This window comes from Silene latifolia, chromosome 7, assembly GCF_048544455.1.
Source record: "Silene latifolia isolate original U9 population chromosome 7, ASM4854445v1, whole genome shotgun sequence".
NCBI classification, from domain to species: domain Eukaryota; kingdom Viridiplantae; phylum Streptophyta; class Magnoliopsida; order Caryophyllales; family Caryophyllaceae; genus Silene; species Silene latifolia.
In genome coordinates this window covers 113,951,022-113,972,447 of record NC_133532.1, presented here as the reverse complement: position 1 = coordinate 113,972,447, position 21,426 = coordinate 113,951,022, and the positions used below count along the sequence as shown (strand labels likewise).

General features: G+C 38.6%; 3 protein-coding genes across 3 annotated transcripts in view; 2 read left to right on the top strand and 1 right to left on the bottom strand.

Moving 5' to 3' along the window:
- The first annotated feature begins 975 nt into the window (after positions 1-975).
- On the top strand, positions 976-4,921 carry LOC141592583 (heat shock cognate 70 kDa protein 2-like). The gene is made up of 2 exons (XM_074413317.1): positions 976-1,468; positions 2,884-4,921. Exons 1-2 carry the CDS (start codon positions 1,090-1,092, stop codon positions 4,512-4,514), a joined length of 2,010 nt encoding a protein of 669 aa, XP_074269418.1. The 5' UTR covers positions 976-1,089; the 3' UTR covers positions 4,515-4,921.
- An 850-nt stretch (positions 4,922-5,771) lies between these two features.
- LOC141592579 (heat shock cognate 70 kDa protein 2-like) overlaps positions 5,772-21,426 on the top strand; it is a 64,854-nt gene continuing 49,199 nt past the window's right edge. Inside the window, exons 1-2 of the mRNA XM_074413314.1 lie at positions 5,772-5,982; positions 6,626-8,067. Of these exons, the coding sequence (XP_074269415.1) occupies positions 5,772-5,982; positions 6,626-8,067 (1,653 nt within the window). The remainder of the gene's footprint in view (positions 5,983-6,625; positions 8,068-21,426) is intronic.
- Positions 8,965-20,733, bottom strand: LOC141592580 (protein HEAT STRESS TOLERANT DWD 1-like). The gene is made up of 6 exons (XM_074413315.1): positions 20,624-20,733; positions 20,347-20,512; positions 15,130-15,236; positions 10,053-10,192; positions 9,882-9,954; positions 8,965-9,312 (listed from the first exon to the last, which is right to left on the bottom strand). Exons 1-6 carry the CDS (start codon positions 20,675-20,677, stop codon positions 9,178-9,180), a joined length of 675 nt encoding a protein of 224 aa, XP_074269416.1. The 5' UTR covers positions 20,678-20,733; the 3' UTR covers positions 8,965-9,177.

Genomic DNA, 21,426 nt, shown 5'->3' with positions numbered 1-21,426 from the left:
CCCGACCCAAACGTTTATTATAGGAAACTCACCGTTATCCCTGAATAACTTCAAAACAACCCACCTGAAAATGAATCACTTGGCTCTAATTCTTGCAAACCCAAAAACGAATTGACTCAAGACCCGTTTGCCAGGTCTAACTTTTGGTGACAATAAAAAAAAAAGTACAGAAAACATACATCTAAAAGTAACGGAGTATTTTGAAAAGAATTTGAATTTTACCATCATTACTTCATTCTCAAGTAGAGATTTTAGATCAATAATAAAAGTGGTTCTTATTCTTGAGGTTGTCAATAAAAACTCAAACTAAAAAATTTATTTATTATAATTTGTGACTAAATGTAAAATGTTCTTTCTTAGTTTTAAGAACCGAGTTCTAAAATATAATACTCCAAACTTAATTGCATGACTTTGGAAAATACAAAAGGCCAATTGCATGTTTTCTATTTTTTCACTTAAAATCTATATAATGTCATTTATTCTGAACAAAAATTCATAAACATTGAAAGTAATGAAATACTCCGTACGAGCACTGAGGACTCCATTTCTTGTCCTTACCTAGGATTATATTATATATTATTTCACCCCGACATCATCATTCATTACTTATGTTTGTAACCGTTAAATTGTGCGAACAAATAATCTAAGGGGTTGTTTGGTTGCCATAAAAGAAGATAAATTTACATAAAATGAAAATTCATGTGAATTGCCAAAAAAGTGTTTGGTTGGCATATGGGCATTAAATTCATGTGTGGGAATTGTCACTTACCTAGGGAGGCTAAGAGGTTAGATAAGTGACTTCCTCCATAATGAAGGAACTTAAATTTCATAGGAAGTTCCACTTTTCCATGATTTTGGCAACCAAAGAAGTTTATAATATTGTAATTCATGGGATTTTCAGAATTTCATGAATTTAAAAGATAACCAAATAAATCCTAAATGGTTTAAAGATAATGGAGAAAAAAAGTAATGGACACGAACTTAATTTGTACTGGTAGTATGAGAAAGCACAAAAACTTTAGTGTAAAGTTGTTCTATAGGATGAGGTGGACATAGGAAGTAACGAGAGACTTTCCTAGTAAATTTAAAATGACTTTGGTAATGTGTTCATTGACTATCCGGTCTAATCCCACAATTATAAACCCCCAAACTCTCTCCTATTTTTGTTCATTCGAACACTATTTTTACCGCTTACACAAGACTAACCGAGTAGAGCAGTATAACTCTAATCATATCGCCTTACACAAGGCTATTATGGCGGGTAGAAGAGAAGGTCCGGCAATCGGAATTGATCTTGGTACAAAGTACTGTTGTGTCGGAATTTGGCAGCATGATCATGTCGAGATTATTTCAAATGATTTGGGTAACAGAACGACGCCGTCTTATGTTGCTTTTACTGATACTGAGAGGTTCATTGGTGATGCTGCTTTGCACCGGGTTGCTATCGACCCTGTCAACACCATTTTCGGTTAGCCTTTAATTAATACTCCCTTCCTTCCACTTTTTTATTGTCCTGTTTTAGTGTTTTCCACTTTGCTGAAAGCTTTAAGAATAGGCTAAAATTACAATCATATCCCTTGAATTAAAGGAAATGGGCCAAATGGCAATTCTGTTAGTTTACTCAATTATTATACTGTACTATACTAGGAGGATGCTATCAACCTTCTCTTTCGGATCTTCTCCCTTTGCCCCTCTCTCCCACAACCGACTAAATTAATATATATCGGGTGGGGTCAGAAGACATGTAGATCAAGTAAAATAAATGATATTTTGTGTATTTTAATCGGCGGTGAAAATAGAAGGTAGATAATATTTCTCCATACTAAAATTACAAAAAAGGATAATTAATTTGAAATGAAATTTCGGGTAAAGAGGACAATAAAAGTAGAATATTTTTATATTCTACTTTTAATATTGGAACCGAAAATGTTTTAACCTTGTAGTTAAGACGGAGGTATCCTGCACAATTGAATTTCGGGGTTAATTCCCCCTCCCATTTAGTGTAATGCGACTAAATGCGCGCTTCGTTTGGATTTTGTTATTCACTTGTTCATTGTGGAGTTTGCTGAAATATGATTGTTTGTTGATTCATTCAAAGGATTTCAACTTGTTTACTCTCTGCTTTTGATGTTGTAATGCTTACACTAGTTTGTCTATTTAGTAGAGTATTCTATTGTCGTGTTTTCATACGTTATTATTCTAGATGTTCTTTCCGACTTAGTTTCACCTCAGTTCTTTTCAGTTCAGTTTTATTCCGCTAAGCCCAACTCATCTTAAGCTCTATTACTGCTATTTTCTTTGAGCCAAGAAAAAGTGGTCTTAGATAGTTATATGTACTCTCTCTTTCTCATTCATTTGTTTACCTTTTTAATTCTTTATGTAGAGTATATAAATGAAACGTAAACAAATAATTGAGACGTAGGGAGGCCTGGAGGGAGTAGGTAGTTTTACATTGATCTCTTGTGTTAGTTTTGATTTGTGAAGTTTATATCTAATGTAGCCCCGTTAATTGTGTATTTTGTGCATTTGACTCAAAAAAAAATTGTATACTTTGTGCGTTGTTTATGAAAGACCTGGAAACTTTTGGTAATCTTATTTTTAATTATGCTTAAAAAATGAACAAAATGTTCTATCCCATGGTTTTTTTGGTGTTAATTGAGGCGCAAGGCTGATACAGTATAAGGGAATCTATTGTTAGTTTGTCACGATACCTCCATCTTAACCACTAGGCTAAAACCTTTTCGGTTCTAGAATTTTGCAAAGCGTTTAAATTTTACCTAGAATTATCTCAATGCTAATTTTTACTGTAATAGTTTTGTTGCTATGGATATTCTCATTATGCGACAGTTTACTCACCTACAATTGTTTTCTACCTTGTGACAGATGCGAAGAGGGTGATCGGTAGGAGGTTCAGCGACTCCTCAGTCCAAGATGACATGAAGCACTGGCCATTCAAGGTTATCCCTGGTCCAGGTGACAGGCCCATGATTGTCGGCAGCTACAAAGGCGAGGACAAGCACTTTGCTGCCGAGGAGATCTCATCCATGATCCTCACAAAGATGAAGGAGGTTGCCGAGGCTTATCTCGGGTCAACTGTGAAGAATGCTGTTGTCACTGTCCCCGCCTATTTTAGTGACTCTCAGCGTCAGGCCACCATAGATGCTGGAGTCATTGCCGGCTTGAATATTATGCATATCATGAATGAGCCTACTGCTGCTGCCATTTCTTATGGTCTTGACAAGAATGAGACTAGCATTGGCGAGAAGAATGTCTTGGTTTTCGATCTTGGTGCTGGGACATTTGATGTCACGTTGTTTACAATTGAGGATGGTATTTTTGAGGTTAAAGCTACTGCTGGAGACACGCACCTTGGTGGCGAGGATTTCGATAATAGAATGGTAAATTACTTCGTAAAAGAGTTTAACAGGAAGAATAAGAAAGACATTAGTGGAAATCCTAGGGCTTTGGCAAAATTGAGGACAGCATGTGAGAAGGCAAAGAGAGCCCTCTCATCCGCTGCTCGGAGTACCATCACAATCGATTCTCTCTACGACGGTGTTGATTTCAACACCACTATCACTCGTACCGATTTTGAGGAATTGAACATGGATTTGTTCAGAAAGTGTATGAAGGCCGTTAAGAATTGTTTGATAGATGCCAAGATGGACAAGATCTATGTCGATGATGTTGTTCTCGTTGGTGGGTCTACTAGGATTCCGAAAGTTCAACAGCTTTTGCAAGACTTTTTCTATGGCAAGGAGCTTTGCAAGAACATCAATCCCGATGAGGCTGTTGCTTATGGGGCAGCTGTTCAAGCCGCCATATTGAGTGGCGAGAGTAACAAGAAGATCCAAGAGATATTGGCTCTTGATGTCAAGCCTCTGTCCCTTGGTTTAGATACAGGCGATGGTGTCGTGAGGGAAATGATCAAGAGAAACACGACACTTCCTACCATGAAAGAATATGCGTTGTCCACTCATTCCGATAACCAGTCTAGTATGTTAATTCAGGTGTACGAGGGAGAGAGAACCCAAACCCGTGACAACAACTTGCTGGGTAAGTTCCGGCTCTTGGGCATCCTTCCGGCTCCCAAAGGTGTTCCCCAGATCACAGTGCGCTTTGATATTTGTGCCAACGGCATCCTCGACGTTTCTGCTGAGGACAAGACTACCAGGCAAAAGCACAAGTTAACCACCACCAACAACGGTAGACTTTCCAAGGAAGAGATCGAGAAGATGGTTCAAGAGGCTAAGAAGTACAAGTGTGACGATGAAGGACGCAAGAAGAAGGCTGAGGCCAAAAATGCCTTGGAGAAGTACGCTTATAACATTAGGAACATGGTGACGGATAAGAAACAGAAGATCGATGATGCTATTGACCAGACCATTACATGGCTTGATGGTAACCAGCTAGCTGAGGTTGATGAGTTCGATGACAAGAGGGCGGAGCTTGAGAGTATTTGCAACCGGATTATAATGGAGAATATGAAAATTTTGGTATTATTAAATGAATGAACTGCAGGACAATTACAGTGAGTAAACAATACATATATAGTGTGCATTACTGTATTTCAGTACAAGTGCGAATAAGTAACAGGCTGCTCATGGGGAGGGTGCAGATCCCATGGTCCATGGATGATGATGTTTATGGTGCTATCGGGGCTGGTTCCAAGATCGACTCGACATAAGAGATGAATATCCAGGGGCATATGTAAATCATCCTGAGATTCCATCAAGAATTGTATTTGTTGATTGTCTGTAAGATATGCTGTCAATTATCTCATTTTGATTCCTTGTGTTTAAGCTCTTTGATTATCCTGGTTAACAAGGATATTCAAATTTGTAACATATCACAAAATTCGGTAAACTCTTCCTCAGTTGAGTGCATCTGTAAGCATATCGAGTTGTTATCATCCCCTTAATTTCCCTAGCAATGATGTCTTGTTTTTGAAGGGCATAATCAATTCTGCTTGTATTTCTGCTTTCAGTATTCTCTTTTGCAGTTGAGGGAGGTATCAGAAACCCCTATTCTCTTCATCTTATTATGTCTTGTGTTCAATGCATTCAAGCATACTAGCCATGTGATGAACCCAGGGGCGGAACTGAGCCGAAGTCTGATTTTGACACTTATGTCTGATTTGCTCGTGAAGATAGCCGAAGTCCGTCTGATGGGCCTACGTTCCGCTCTGCTCCCCTTGACTCGTTATCCGTAACCTACAACTCCTTTCCTCTATACTCCGCTGGGCTCATCATCAATGGCCCATTCTCCTCTTCCTGATTTCGTGCTCTTTCAGTGGGCTTACATTGTCACCTGGCCCAATCCATCATATCGGTCTAATGTGCAAATTTTGGCCCAAACAATTACCAATGCATAAGTAGTAACAACCATTCAGGAAACCATAGGTAATAACAACCATTTAGTTTGATAATCATATCTCCATATACATCATCTCTATGTATAACTTAATGAATTATCGAGATCCATTAAATAGTCATATTATGAGTGTAGTCATACTGTCATAGTGTCATACATATATATATATATATATATATATATATATTATATTGGTCGCTCCGGATTAATAAAAAAAGGAGCAGGAAGTAGGAAGCAGCGAGAGACATTGGTAGCAAATTTTAAATGACTTTGATCATAGACTTTCGTAATCAAACAATTATATAAACTCCCTCCGCATTTTGTTCATTGGAACTCTAATTTTCATAAACATATTATCACTTTCTTTTACATCGTAAATTTCACAAGAGTGCACTACAATGGCGGGTAAAGGAGAAGGTCCAGCAATCGGAATTGATCTTGGTACAAAGTACTGTTGTGTAGCAGTTTGGCAGCACGATCATGTCGAGATTATTTCCGATTTGGGTAAAAGAACAACTCCCTCTTATGTTGCTTTTACTGATACTCAGAGGTTCATTGGTGATGCTGCTATGGACCGGGTTGACAAAGACCCTATCAACACCATTTTCGGTTAGTCTATACTTATATTTACGTGCTTTGTACTTGATTATTCTAATAGTGATGTTCTAAGGGCACATGTTAGAAAAACCCGTTATTTTTACTTTTTTTTAGTCAAAGATCGGTTCATTATATTAATAAGAAATCTTAAGGGTAATTATTAGACATCAAAATATTTTTTTTTTTGGCAGCAGTAAAAACAGGGAGCTTATAGAGTACATAGCCGACTCTAGAAGTCAGACTTTATTATTACATTATTCGAACAAGAAATTAAACTAAAGATGGGGTTGGCAAGCAACGTAGGCTTCTTGAGGGGAAGTTCGGAATTGGACAATTGAGGAAGCATTTCTTTTCTCTTCCTTATCAGATAAGCTTCAGAGGAGTATAGAGAAAGTAGATAAACTATGTCTTGGAGATTCATCCTCATGGCTATAGTTTTTCTTGGAAATGATTATTATTATTCTTCTTCTTTTGATCTCTTTCTTATAAAGACATCAAAATCAATTGATTACAAACTAGTGTAACTCCTGTGCAAATGCATGGTATTTTAGATACCGGTATGAGAGAATTTGACAATTAATTAAACTACTGCAGTTTACCTCCATTTTAAAAAGGGTAGAAAATTTGCATATATATTCTCGTTTGACTGTGACAGATGTGAAGAGGCTGATCGGCAGGAGGTTCAGCGACCTCTCGGTCCAAGATGACATGAAGCACTGGCCATTCAAGGTTATCCAGGGTCGAGGTGACAGGCCGATGATTGTGGCCAACTACAAAAGCGAGGAAAAGAAATTTACTGCCGAGGAGATCTCCTCCATGGTCCTCACTAAGATGAAGGAGGTTGCCGAGGCTTTTCTCGGGTCAACTGTAGTAAAGAATGCTGTTGTCAGTGTCCCAGCCTATTTTAGTGACTCTCAGCGTCAGGCCACCATAGATGCTGGAGTCATTTCCGGCTTGAATGTTATACGTATCATCAATGAGCCTACTGCTGCTGCCATGGCTTATGGTTTTGACAAGAATGAGACTAGCACTGGCGAGAAGCGTGTGTTAGTTTTCGATCTTGGTGGTGGGACATTAGATGTCACGTTGTTTACAATTGAGTATGGTATTTTTGAGGTTAAAGCGACTGCTGGAGACACGCACCTTGGTGGTGTGGATTTCGATAATAGAATGGTTAATCACTTCGTAAAAGAGTTTAAGACGGAGACTAAGAAAGACATTAGTGGAAACCCTAAGGCTTTGGCAAAACTGAGGACAGCCTGTGAGAAGGCCAAGAAAGCACTCTCATCCGCTGCTGAGAGTACCATTCCGATTGATTCTCTCTACGACGATGTTGATTTCAACATCACTATCACTCGTACCAATTTTGAGGAAATGAGCATGGATCTGTTCAACAGGTGTATAAAGGCCGTTAGGAATTGTTTGAAAGACGCCAAGATGGACAAGAGTACTGTCGATGATGTTGTTCTCGTTGGTGGGTCTACTAGGATTCCGAAAGTTCAGGAGCTTTTGCAAGTCTTTTTCAATGGCAAGGAGCTTTGCAAGAACATCAATCCCGATGAGGCCGTTGCTTATGGAGCAGCTGTTCAGGCCGCCATATTGAGTGGTGAGAGTAACAAGAAGATCCAAGATATATTGGCTCTTGATGTCAAGCCTATGTCCCTTGGTTTAGAGACAGGCGATGGTGTCGTGACAGAATCGATCAGGAGAAACACGACACTTCCAACAATGAAGGAACATGTGTTCTCCACTTGCTCCGATAACCAGTCTAGGGTGTTAATTCAGGTGTACGAAGGAGAGAAATTCCAAATCCGTGATAACATCTTGCTGGGCAAATTCGAGCTCTTGGGCATCCCTCTGGCTGCCAGAGGTGTTCCCCAGATCACAGTGCGATTTGATATTAATGCCAATGGCATCCTCGACGTTTCTGCTGAGGACAAGTTAACCATCACCAAAGACAAGGGTAGACTTTCTAAGGAAGAGGTCGAGAAGATGGGTGAAGAAGCTAAGAAATACAAGTCTGATGACGAAGAACAGAAGAAGAAGGATGAGGCGATAAATGCGCTGGAGGAGTACGCTTTAAATATTGGGAACATGGTGAAAAAGATCGACATTGCCATTGGACAGACCATGACATGGCTCAAGAATAACAAGCTTGCCAAGGTTGATGAGTTTGATGACAAGAGGACGGAGCTCAAGAATATTTGCAACCGGATTATAATGGAGAATATGAAAATTTAGGGCTTGCCTGAAATCCATGGAATAATCAAGGGGTAAATTTTATTCGGGTGATAATTACTGAGGAAATTAATTACAGGGGTAATTTACTCCCTTAATCATTACCCAGAGAGGGTGGGTAATGCATTACCCCTTCGTAAGGGTAATAGATTCGAGAGGTGAATAGTTACTCTCATACCAAACATGAAAAATGCACCTCACATATCACTCCCCATCTTTTACCCTCAATCCAAGCAAGCTCTTAGGTATATTATTAAAGGAATGAATTGCATAACAATTGCACTCCTTCACTTGTATGATCAAGTGGTAGGTAATTTGTGTTAATTTAATTAAATTGGGTTTCTTTTGTGTTGTGTCTTTGTGTTGTGTTTAAGCTCTTTGATTATCCTAGTTAACAAGGATTTCAGATTTGTATCAGTATCACAAAATTAAGTAAACCCTTCAATTCATTTTTATCGTCTTTATATCTGTTTTACCAAAGTTTTAAGAAAAAGTAGTAAATAAACAATTTTACTGTTTCATTGTGACTGAAGATTCCCCCCATACCAAAGGCTTAATTAGAACACACATCCTTGTCACAATCACAAATTATGATGAAACAATCGATTTAAATAATGTTATAAAAGGGGAGGGGTTGTGAGACGTCATAATTTGTGATAGTCACAAGTTTGTTTTGGCCGGGAGAAGAAATCTTGGGGGAATTTAATTTATTAACCTTTTTAAGGAGTTCTAAGAAAAGAAAATGAAAATAGACTATTAGGGCACTGTAAACAGCTTAAAAGCATTGCATTTCTGTCCCACAAAGTAGTTCAAGCTAGAGGCACAAAATTAAAACACGGACTGAGCTAGCTCCCTTATCAAACGGGAATCAAGAGGCCGTCTCTATGACGGAATGATTCCTTGAAACATTGCAATGCAAGAATCATCGAGAGGCAGTAAAGGACTCAGAGAAAAGAAAATCTGAGTACTTCAAGGACCGTTTGCTGCCGGAAGTGAGGTCTCTATATTTGAGGGCATGAAGACGTTAAACCCATCAGCAGCAGTCGATATGATCATCCCAGGAATCTGGACATGCCAATGAAGCTCCTTTATGTCCTTTTGGCCCTGATTTAAGAAACATCGAGGTTAGTTAGTGAAAGCCAATCTGCTGGGAAAATTCATAGAAAACAAGGTTTGATAGGCAATAACTTGGTAGGTACAACATCAACAGGCGTTGCCGAATCCGAGTAACAATGCCTCCGACAAAGGATCACTAAAGCTGCATTTCAACAATGCCTCCGACATAAGTAACCCGACAACATTATTTCAACCTGCATTTAGTATTTACAATGCCTTCGACAAAGGATCACTAAAGCTGGAGATTTTTAAGTGCTACTGTTAAGCTCAAGCACGCAATTCAAACCAAATGATCAACAGAAACGGTTAATCATATTTCGGAGTTCCTTTAAAAATAAAATGCTTCGCATAATCAAGAGCAGTTTAATGTACCCTATTATGTAAGTTAAGTACTTCATTTTGGTCTGTCCCAGCCAATAGTTTACGCTTTCTTTTCAGCCATGTTTTGTGTGGTTGAAAATGAGGAGTAAACTATAGGTGGATACAGAGGGAGTCCAATCTGAAAATGCTATTAGAAAACCCACATTCACACATTTGAAAAATAAGCAAATGTATACCTTGATCATTCTGAGATCACGGATTGAGAATGACCCATCATCACTTCCAGATGCCAACATACAGCTAGCTAACCTGATGACAAAAGTATGTTAAGTTAGGGAGTCATGTGCAGGTGCAAATGATCACAACCACGCTCATATTTTTTAACGGCAGTTAGAAGGTTGGTTAACCTGTTCCATGAGAGTACATTTACATCTGCATCGTGAGCTTTGAATGATGCTGCGGCAGACTTCCCTAGACGAGTGTCCCATATAGCAATGTTCTTATCCACGGAAGCAGACGCAAATACATTTGCCTCTGTAGGGCTCCACTGACAGCAAATCAAACATAAGTGTCAAAATAACAGTTCTACTGATAAAAAAAAACTAGATCGCAGGTATGTACTTCCTGACACTAGTTGTCCACTTGTGCATAGTACATTATTACATATAAATTTTGTATGATACCACTTCACTTAGAAAATATAGTGACCACTACTTCAAATTTAATAGGAGTAACTTGTATTATTGTATACTACCAACAGTTACCCACATATCTAGTAAATTAACATAACGGTAGTGATTATTTTAACGACTTCTGCACTTTGTTTAGATACATAAAGAGAAGGGGAGGAGACAGCATTGCAGGGGGGAATTGAGGCTTCAGGCCTGGTTTAATCCCTGCATAACTGTCCTATGTAGGAGTTATTTTAAATAGGCTTATAGGAGGGAAAATGGACCTTCATTCTTCTCTAATCTACAAACGGCTAGTGAGTAGTGACCCTTTATTTTCTAAGCAAAATGATTGCGTGCTAATTGTAGAGAATTATAATTTGTATTGAATAATCGTTGAATTACAAAGCTGATAAATACATCAATATATAGGATTAGGTTAATGTGAAACTCCTAAGATAAGAGAATTAGTTAGCTAGTTTAAGCCTAAGATTAAGGAGCTAAATCTTTGACTAAGCTACACAATATACAGTAGATACATATAGAATAATTTAGTCAATTATTCTCTAATATCACCCCGCAAGACGGACGGCCGGGACGAGAGACCGATCTTGGACATTAGCATATCAAAGCGAGACCGGGAGAGAGCTTTAGTGAGAGCGTCAGCGAGTTGATCATCATTAGCAACAGGGGTGACGCGCATTATGCCGGACTGAACTTTTTCCCGAATAAAATGATAATCAATGGCAACATGTTTCATACGGGAGTGGAACACGAGATTGGCACTAAGATTGGTCGCTCCAATATTATCACAATAAACAACGGGAGTCGAGGGAAGAGTAATATGAAGCTCTTGAAGAAGATGACCAAGCCATGTAAGCTCAGCCATGGCATTAGCAACGGAGCGATATTCGGCCTCAGTTGAAGACCGGGAAACAGTGCGATGTTTCTTGGAGCTCCACGAGATAAGGGTGCGACCAAGATAGACCATGTAGGCACCAGTAGAGGTAAGATCATTAGGATTACCTCCCAAATCAGAGTCGGAATAGGCGTGAAGGCTCAAGGAAGTGTGGCGACAGATGGTTATGCCATGAGACGATGTACCAGCTAGGTAGCGAAGTAGGCGCTTAAGGGTAGACCAGTGACAAGTGGTTGGCTGATGCATAAATTGTGAGAGCTTACTCACGGCATATGTGACACCCCGCGATAAAGCGGAAAATATAACTAATAAATTAAAACGGAAATTTGTGAAATTTTAAAAACTTATAAAATTACTAGTTAAAGAATAGCACGCGGGTGACACTAACTAAAAGAAACAAATACAACAATAGACAAATTTAGGTTATTACAACCCAAGTCTAGAAAACGGGGAAAAGATATCCCACGAATAAACGTATAAGGGGTTTCTAAACTAGCAACTAAGGCCCAAGGGTTTAGTTCTCGCTAGCCCACACGTCTTCCCCACGTAAGCATCTTCACCACATGTCATTCATGTAAACATGAACGCCACAGTCAGTGGGGAGTAACTCAAGGTTCTCCTAGCCACAATATGTCGAAACGAACATAACAAAGAACATAAACAAACAATCACATTAGATAAGACATGAGTGAATCGAATCATAACTAAACATGGGATCATACATGTTTAAACCAACAAGAGTAAAAGAAATGATGGAATAAACAAGTAAGGCATAAGCAACAATAAATAAATGGAAAAGAAAGACAAGGAAACAGACACGACCACTTAGCCACGAGCACGTATTTCAAGGAGATATGACCAAAGTAACCATCCAAATATTGCAAGACATTTATCACTCTTAGACCATAATTTCCCCGGGTAGGACTCCGATAATAATACGGTCCTAGTCTAAATCTGCAGATTCTCGGGTGTACATCCCGATTCGACGTGCGCCAAAGACAAAGACGCACCCAAGACTCGACTACTCATGGAGACCGAGTACCTCAATCGCCAGAACAGCACGAAAGTGGCGGAAAGACTAAGATAAGACTCACTTGCCAGAACAGCACAAGTGGCCAAAAGCCGTACTTGCCAGAACAACACAAGTAGTCCAAAACCGTACTTGCCAGAACAATACAAGTAGGTCAAACCCGTGCTTGCCAGAACAGCACAAGCAGGGCAAAAATGTATGTCAAGCACGTACGATGGTAATATGGCATTTCTACAAGAATACGACTCTTACAAGTAATTATTTATAATAACCTTTTCATGCACATGGGACGAGATTATTAATGTCACACTCATACTTATGGCTTGCATCTCACCATAAGTACGGATGGGAACATCAGTCCCGACGATCATATCGCAACTAGAGGGCCTATGGCTCACCCCTAGTGTCCGATAGGACCACGACTCACACCACCGAACAATACAAGACATTATCAAGGATATGACCCTTCACAAATAATTATTTAACAATAAATACCTCATACTTGTCTTATGCAGATAAATATTCCATTTTATAATTTATCATGCCGGTTAAATAAAATATAATGAGTGATCATGCGTAATTTACGTTATGTGAAATATACGGGATAAAATGTGACCAAGTCCAAGTGACCCATTTATGAGCCCAATAAATAAACCATATGAAATCCAATGAATGGACTAGAATAAGCCCAATTAAATAAATAAGACAGCCCGATAATTGAATTATAAGGAATCTAACAAAATGAGTATGTGAAGGAGCGATACTAACGAATTACGTTATATAAAAAAATGAAGCGGATATTTAATTATTTCAAATAACTCAGAAGTGACACCAAAAGTGCCAAATATCCAAGATTAAATCAATTACAATTTAAGCACCCAGTAAACATAACAAAGAAATGGTTCAACCCAGAGATGGTAAAACATTCAGTGCATCTCATACTACTACAAAACCCGAGCATCTCCATCCTTCTGCAAAATTGGAGGAAGGTGCAAATATGACTACATTCCTAATGAATCTGTAGTATGTACCTAGCACCGACTGAGATTTGTGCCACCATACTCCCATGAAATTTTACATCAATAAATTAACGTGGTTTAAAATTAACTTCATTAAACATGGAGTGTGTGAAGGGACCGCGGTACATTACATGTAGCAGCGGAAGATAGAAATGCGGTCCTCCTGAGACCTATTGCATTTAAAAACTTGTAAAAACTGGGTAAAGGGACACATACTTTATTTGTAGACAGTAAATTGGTTCAACCCCGAAAGTACAGAGTCTCTAGTGTATCCACACCGGTAAATAAACTAACGTTCTCAACCCTTGAGACGACCTCGGAGTAAGAGAAAACACTTTTCTCACTTTAGTGTATGTATAAGAGTAAGACGAAATCGAAACTTATTTCGATCGTGCTTAAAAAATTCATGGCCACACCTCCTATTTATAGGCAAATGGAACCTTGGTCACCAAGAAAGAAAAACATGAGTCACAACCTTAATAATTAAGGATTCCTCATGTACATGGCACGTACACATACAAAATCAAACTTTGTCTTTGATTTGCATGCATAACGTACGTGGCCTAAATCAATTCTTTTCGGTCCGTCTCTCTTATAAACGTCTTTCCGATATTAACTATATTTCCGTGTTAGCGGACAATATAAAAATATGTCGTCGAGATTATTTAATTAATTATCTCATAATAAATTAAATAACCGTAAACGTTAAATATCACACCGTAAGTGTGTGACCACATAGGTTCATCGCTAAACCGGTAATAATTAATCTCACTAACTATTAATCGAGGTTGGCGTCTAACAACACTTCCCGACGGCCGGATAGTGTGAATACCAATATTCACTGTACTTCACTGTACTCGAACCTGGTAAAGGATACTGTATTTATTTCCCTCCGTCGTTCCAACTCCGGATCATCCTAGGGTATGGTTTGACTGTCAAACCCCACTAGACGACCATTATGTTACATGTCTATCATTATTGGTCGGGAATGACTTTAAGAAACTCCTTTCTTAAATCATTCGTCTACCCTGGCCAAGGTTTTATATAACCAATAAGATTAATGACAACATAGAGTTCAAACTCATTACCTTGAGCTGACGGATTCCATCTTGACTCACCACTAATAGCATAGGTACTCAATTATACCCAATGACCATTCAACTAGCATTTTTACACACTAGGTGTCCGGTATCTAAGTACAATAAGTAGTCTATTAACTACAATGATGATCTCAGGTCAAAGGATAAAATATACAAACTCCTTAAGAGAATTTCCACATTGACATTGTATAGGTAATAATAACCATTTGGGAAATCTCACTGTTGGTCAGTTCAATAATCATATCTCCATATGTATTATCTATATTATAACTTAATGAATGAGATCCATTAATACTCATCTCATGAGTACCGTTATCAATATATTGGTCTATCCGGATTATCATAGTCCCATTCTGATAATCACACGACCAAGAACACTTTTAGACTAAACTCTACAATACTCGACTCTCATTATCATAATTTCCATTATGAGATCGAACCTTTCTCCTGATACCATGTAGAGAATTATAATTTGTATTGAATAATCGTTGAATTACAAAGCTGACAAATACATCAATATATAGGACTAGGTTAATGTGAGACTCCTAAAATAAGAGAATTAGTTAGCTAGTTTAAGCCTAAGATTAAGGAGCTAAATCTTTGACTACACAATATACAGTAGATACATATAGAATAATTTAGTCAATTATTCTCTAATACTAATTGCTAATTTATGGTAGACCACTAGACCATCTTACAAGAGATTTACCGTTATTTTATAGAATCTTATTTAGAGAAATAGTTTTACCTGAAGATCTTCCACACTTGCAGCATGACCAACAAAAGGCTTCTTATCAACATTCCATTTGGTTCCAGATTCAGGTTCCCAAAGATAAATAGAATTTTGGCAGTCACCTAATACATTGTGAAATTCTAAAGAAAACAAGGAAGGAGATTAAGGGTTATTTCTCATATAATTCAAGCATCGATGCATCGTTACATATATACACAAATTACCAAGATACGATCTTTGACTTTCCTAATAATATGGTAACTATATTATCTCTAATACCTAATATACAAAGATTATAGATACACAAGATAAGAATAATATACTACAAATATTAACAAGATCTTAGATATTATTCTTTCACTCCCCCTCAAGTTGGAGCACTTGGTAAACCGAGTCCCAACTTGAACTGTAAATGATCAAATAATTCTCCTCCGAGTGCCTTCGTAAACAAGTCTGCTATCTGTTCCTTGCTTCGAACATGGAACGTTTTATTCTCGTTGGATATCAAATGTTGTCGCACAAAATGACAGTCTATTTTAATGTGTTTTGTTCGATCATGAAATACCGGGTTTTTCGCAATATGAATGGCTGCCTGATTGTCACAAAACAGGCTCATAGGCTTCGTGTGAAATATCCCTAACGAAGCTAAGAAGGCTTTCAACCATATCATTTCACTTGTAGCCGCTCCCATCGCCCTATACTCGGCTTCAGCTGTAGATTTTGCCACGGTCACTTGTTTCTTAGCTCTCCATGAAATAGGCGACTCTCCGATGGAAACGAAATACCCACTCAACGATCTCCTTGTTAACGGACAACTCGCATAGTCCGAGTCACAATATCCTCTCAATTGCAACTCGGCATTCTTCTTAAAAAATATTCCTTTGCTCGGATTTCGCTTAATATAACGCACCACTCTTAGAGCTGCATCCAAATGCTCTTTCCTTGGTTCATTCACAAATTGTGATAATATGTGAACCGCGTATACAAGATCAGGTCTCGTAATAGTCAAGTAGACAAGTCTTCCAACCAGGCGCCGATACTTCATTATATCCTTCAAAACATACCCTTTCGCCAACGCCAAATTGTGCCTCTGGGGAATTGGCGTGTAGGCTGTTCTTGCTCCTGCCATATTGTGCCTCTTCAATGATATTTGTAGCATATTTCCGCTGATTAAGGAAGAGCCCATTTGCACCGAGAGCTACTTCTATTCCGAGAAAGTACTTGAGTCTTCCCAAGTCTTTTATCCCAAACATATTATCCAAGAACTTTTTGAACTTCACGCAAGCCTCACTATTGTTGCTAACCACAATCATATCGTCAACATAAACAAGTACGCCAATAAAATTACCTTCCCGATTGTAGGTGAACAACGAATAGTCTGCCAACGATTGCGTGAACCCGTACTCTTTCATCGAAGCTGTTAACTTTGCGAACCAATTTCGGGAAGCTTGTTTTAATCCATAAATGGACTTCAACAATTTACACACCTTATTTCCTCCACTTTTATCAAATCCTTGTGGCATCCTCATGTACACTTCTTCATCAAGGTCTCCATGTAAGAATGCATTATTCACGTCTAGCTGCTTGATATTCCATCCTTTTATCACGGCTACTGCGAGCATACATCTCACACTAGTCATTTTTGCCACTGGCGCATAAGTTTCGTGAAAGTCTATACCTTCTACTTGAGTGAAACCTTGTGCAACGAGTCTCTCCTTGTATCGTTCCACCGTCCCATCTGCTTTATACTTAATTTTGTACACCCATTTGCATCCGATTGGTTTCTTGCCTTTGGGCAAAGTAACCACTTTCCAAGTCTCATTTTTTTCGAGAGCTTCTATCTCTCTGCTCATCGCTTCTCGCCACTTATCACTCTTCGCTGCTTGATGATAGTGGCTTGGTTCTTGATTTCCATCAATCGTTGCTAGGAATGCCCTGTGAGATTGTGAGAAACAATTCGTAACAACATAATCGATTAAAGGATAGCGCGTACCTGACTTTGAGGAATTCCTTTGGACGGTGTGAGCATTCGAGTCTTGAGTAACTATTCTTGTTGACTTGCAATAATAATCTTTCTTCCATTGTAGTTCAAATTTTTCTCGAGCTCCACGACCCAATCTCTCCTCGCCTGCACCAGTACCCGCTTCCCTATTTGGTACCTCATCATGTCCATTACCATCATTCCCAGCTCCACTGTCATCTCCATCGTTCACGCCATCATCCTCACTCCTCGGTGAAGAGGACTCTGTTTCAGCTTCCCCTGTCACGCCATGCTATTCATTCCCCAATTCAGTCCCATTTTCTGGTCCTCCTAACTCGTCTCTCCCCCTCACATCGTGGGGTATCTCAGGAGTGTCTAATTCCAACGTTTCAAAGCTCTCGACATCAGGTATTGGGCTGTCATGGTTCATTTCTTGTGGCACTTGTTCTTGGGTTGAAATCAAATATGGAAAAACATTTTCATAAAACATGACATCGCGTGACACAAAAACTCGTTTTTCTCTCAAGTCATATATCTTCCACCCCTTTTTGCTATGTGGATACCCTATGAAAATGCATCTCTTCCCTCGTTCCCCAAATTTGTCCCGTGGCTTATCTTTATTATGGACGTATCAAAGACATCCTAATATTTTTAAGTTGTCAAATTTGGGTTTCTTTCGGTATATAAGTTCATAGGGTGTCTTTCCGTCTAGCAAAGGTGTAGGTGTTCTGTTTATCAAATAAGCTGCTGTCAATATGCATTCTCCCCAAAACTGTAAGGGCAACCCACCTTGGAACCTTAGTGCCCTTGCCTTTTCTAATATGTGACGGTGTTTTCTCTCTACCCGACCATTCTGTTGTGGTGTGTCAACATTACTTGTTTGAAAAATTATACCGTTTTCCTCATAGTAACGCTGCATGGGCCCAGATAATAACTCCGTTCCATTATCGCTCTGGATTATTTTAACGCATTTTTCGAACTGAGTCTTGACCATTTGACAAAATATTTTCAAGTAATCTCCTGCCTCACTCTTTTCTTTCATGAGATATACCCACACTCCCCGACTATGGTCATCAACTATTGTCAAAAAATAATGTGCTCGGGTCAAACTAGCCACTCGGTATGGTCCCCATATATCGCAATGAATAAGACCAAATAAAACTTCGCATCTTTTATTATTGGGTTTAAAAGCAATACGAGATTGTTTAGCTCTACAACAAGAATCACAAACTTCATCCGAGTTCCAATTTAAATTGCACCCAACTAAATTAGTAAAACGAGAAAAAATACTCTTAGAAGGATGTCCAAGCCTTCTATGCCATAGTCTACTTTCCTTCGAAACCATCACCTGCCTCGCCTTTTCTGTTTTGCTCGGCCAAAAATAGTATACTCCGTCTCTATGCTCACCCCGTCCAATCTCCATCCTCGTAGTCCGGTCCTGCATTATACAATAATCCGGATAGAATGTTATTACACAATTGTTCTCATGAATTAATTGTTTGACGGAAATTAAATCACAAGTGAGCGAAGGTACAAATAAAACGTCTTTCAAAATAAAATTTTCATTTAAGCGGACTTCGCCATGAACGTTCGCTTCAACTCTCCTTCCATCCGGCAAACTCACTGTGGATGAGTTCTCAAGCCATGAATTTTCTAAGAGGCTGCGTTTTCCTGTCATGTGATGCGATGCTCCGCTATCGATCAACCACTCAACATCATCAATGGTTAATTTCATACCTTGTAATTTATCACTTCCCTCCGGGCTTGTATTCAGCAAGAAACAAAGTCTTTCAACTTCGTCGTCAGTGAACGGCACATTTGATTTCGATGATTCCCCATTCTTGGCATTGTTCACGGCATTGGCTTGGTAGCTGCTCTGCCCACGCCCCCTTCCTCTTCCACGACTGCTTCCACGGCCGGTGCTGCTTCCTCTTCGTCCCCTTCCCCTTTCTCGTGCTTTGACCTCTTCATACCCATGCTTGTCATAGCAATTTTCTTCGGTATGATAAAATTTCCCACAATGAGAGCACTGGGGTGGCAAGTACGTTTCATCGTTCTCTGTCCTAGCAATTGCACCGCGTCCTCGTCCTCCTGTATAATTCCTGGCAGTCATGGCAGCATCAAAACGCTCTTCCTTTACTTTGGTAAGGGAAGCATGCCTCTCCTCTCTTAGAATAAGGGCATAGGCGCGTGTCAGCAAAGCGATGGGGTCTTCCATTAACAGGTTAGTTCGTATGTTACCATACAGTTTCGAATCTAAACCCATTAAAAATTGGTGTACCTTCTCTTCCTCTCGTTCTTTTGCTATTGTCGCTGCTGCTCCACAAGTGCAAGCTTTAATCTTGCTATAATTTTCCAACTCGTCCCAACATATGGTTTTGAGTCTCGTGTAATATTCCACAACCGAGTCTCTTTCTTGTCTGCATTCGTTAAGTTCACTCTTCAATTGATGAACCCTAGGTGCGTTTCCCGCTGAGTACCTCTCACGTAGCTCCTCCCAAATATCTGATATGGGCTGCGAGAAAGAAATACTTGGATGTAGCTTCGGGTCGATCACATTCCGAAGCCACGCCCTTAACATAGCGTTGCACTGTCGCCACGCTACCAATTCCAGACTGTCTTCTTCTCCATCACTCTCGGGCTTCTTAACCTTGCCTTCGTTAAAAGCTAATTTATTCTTTGCGTCTAATCCGTTTTTAACGGCTTCCGACCACATGTCGTAATTATTGCCATTAAAAATAATTTGTGTGACGTTTAAGTTCGGGTTATCGGAAGGATGAAGATAGAGAGGTGATGTCATGGGAATCGTCATAGGACCACTCCCGGTTCCTTTCTTCTTTGCGTCGTCACCGGTCATGGTGAACGAGGTTGATTTTTGAATTTTCGTGGTGAATGTATTGAGTATACGTTTGGATCGTTAATGCTCACGATACCATGTGAAATTCTAAAGAAAACAAGGAAGGAGATTATGGGTTATTTCTCATATAATTCAAGCATCGATGCATCGTTACATATATACACAAATTGCCAAGATATGATCTTTGACTTTCCTAATAATATGGTAACTATATTATCTCTAATACCTAATATACAAAGATTATAGATACACAAGATAAGAATAATATCCTACAAATATTAACAAGATCTTAGATATTATTCTTTCATACATCATCAGAACACAGTATATTTCACACCATTCAACAAGAAACTGTTAACTGGTCTACTAACCTACTATTTACGTTTAATCTTACCAGACACAAGTCTTCCTGGAACAAGGGGACTCCAATCTATAGCATAGCCTTCATCTTTATGTTTGAAAATGCTTAATGGGGCCTGCTTAAATATGGTAGGTTCCTTAGCACCAGCAGTAGTTTCCGACTCTGCCAAGAAATTGAGATGTTTACTGAAGTCCCAAATCTGCAAAAAGGTGCTTAACGCTTAACATACAGACTGAAATCAAGAATGCATCAGTATGTACATATGCCATAGTATATATGTTGGTTATCAAGGCGTAAACTTTAAAAATACCTGCACAAAGCCAGTATCTCCCCAAGTCGCACAAATATGGGGACTTTGAGGCATCGAACGTGTTCGGTTGATACATCCTTGATGAGCCACCTTCCGTGACTGCACATATACAAGGCACATCAATGATAAAACTTGTCATGAGTAATTCTTAAACAATACTCTAACAACAAGAGATTACTTCGCAGGAAGAATCTATATCTATATCTATCTATCTATCTATCTATATTATTAAAGGAAGCTTTTTTCAAGCGATTATAGAGAGTCCAATTTTTGCGAATTACCTACGACCAAATTCTATCTAAAATTAATTAATTATAATTAAAGTATACAACAAAAAGTTATCCTCTCATGTATTACGTATGACATAAAACTGATTATTATTATTATTATTATTATTATTATTATTATTATTATTATTATTATTATTATTATTATTATTATTATTATTATTATGTAATTGAATTTTTCGCAAACTACTATTTTATGAGAATAACAATACTACTCAAACATAATCACCTAAATGTGCATATATAATTCTTTATTGTCTCATAATTTATCAAAACCGTGATTAGTCTGTATGTTTGTTTGTTTTTCTATTCTTACTTTTTTGTTCACTAATTGCATACGTTTGATTTTGATTTGCAGGGAATATGAACAATTGATAAAGGAATCATTATTCACAATTCTACTTTGCATTGAACATACTCCGAGAACAGTAAGTAGCCTTGCAAACTGATGAACGTCTTAACTCTTACGTCTGATAATCAGTCTTGGTTATTATTAATTGTGAGAAAGTTTTTTAT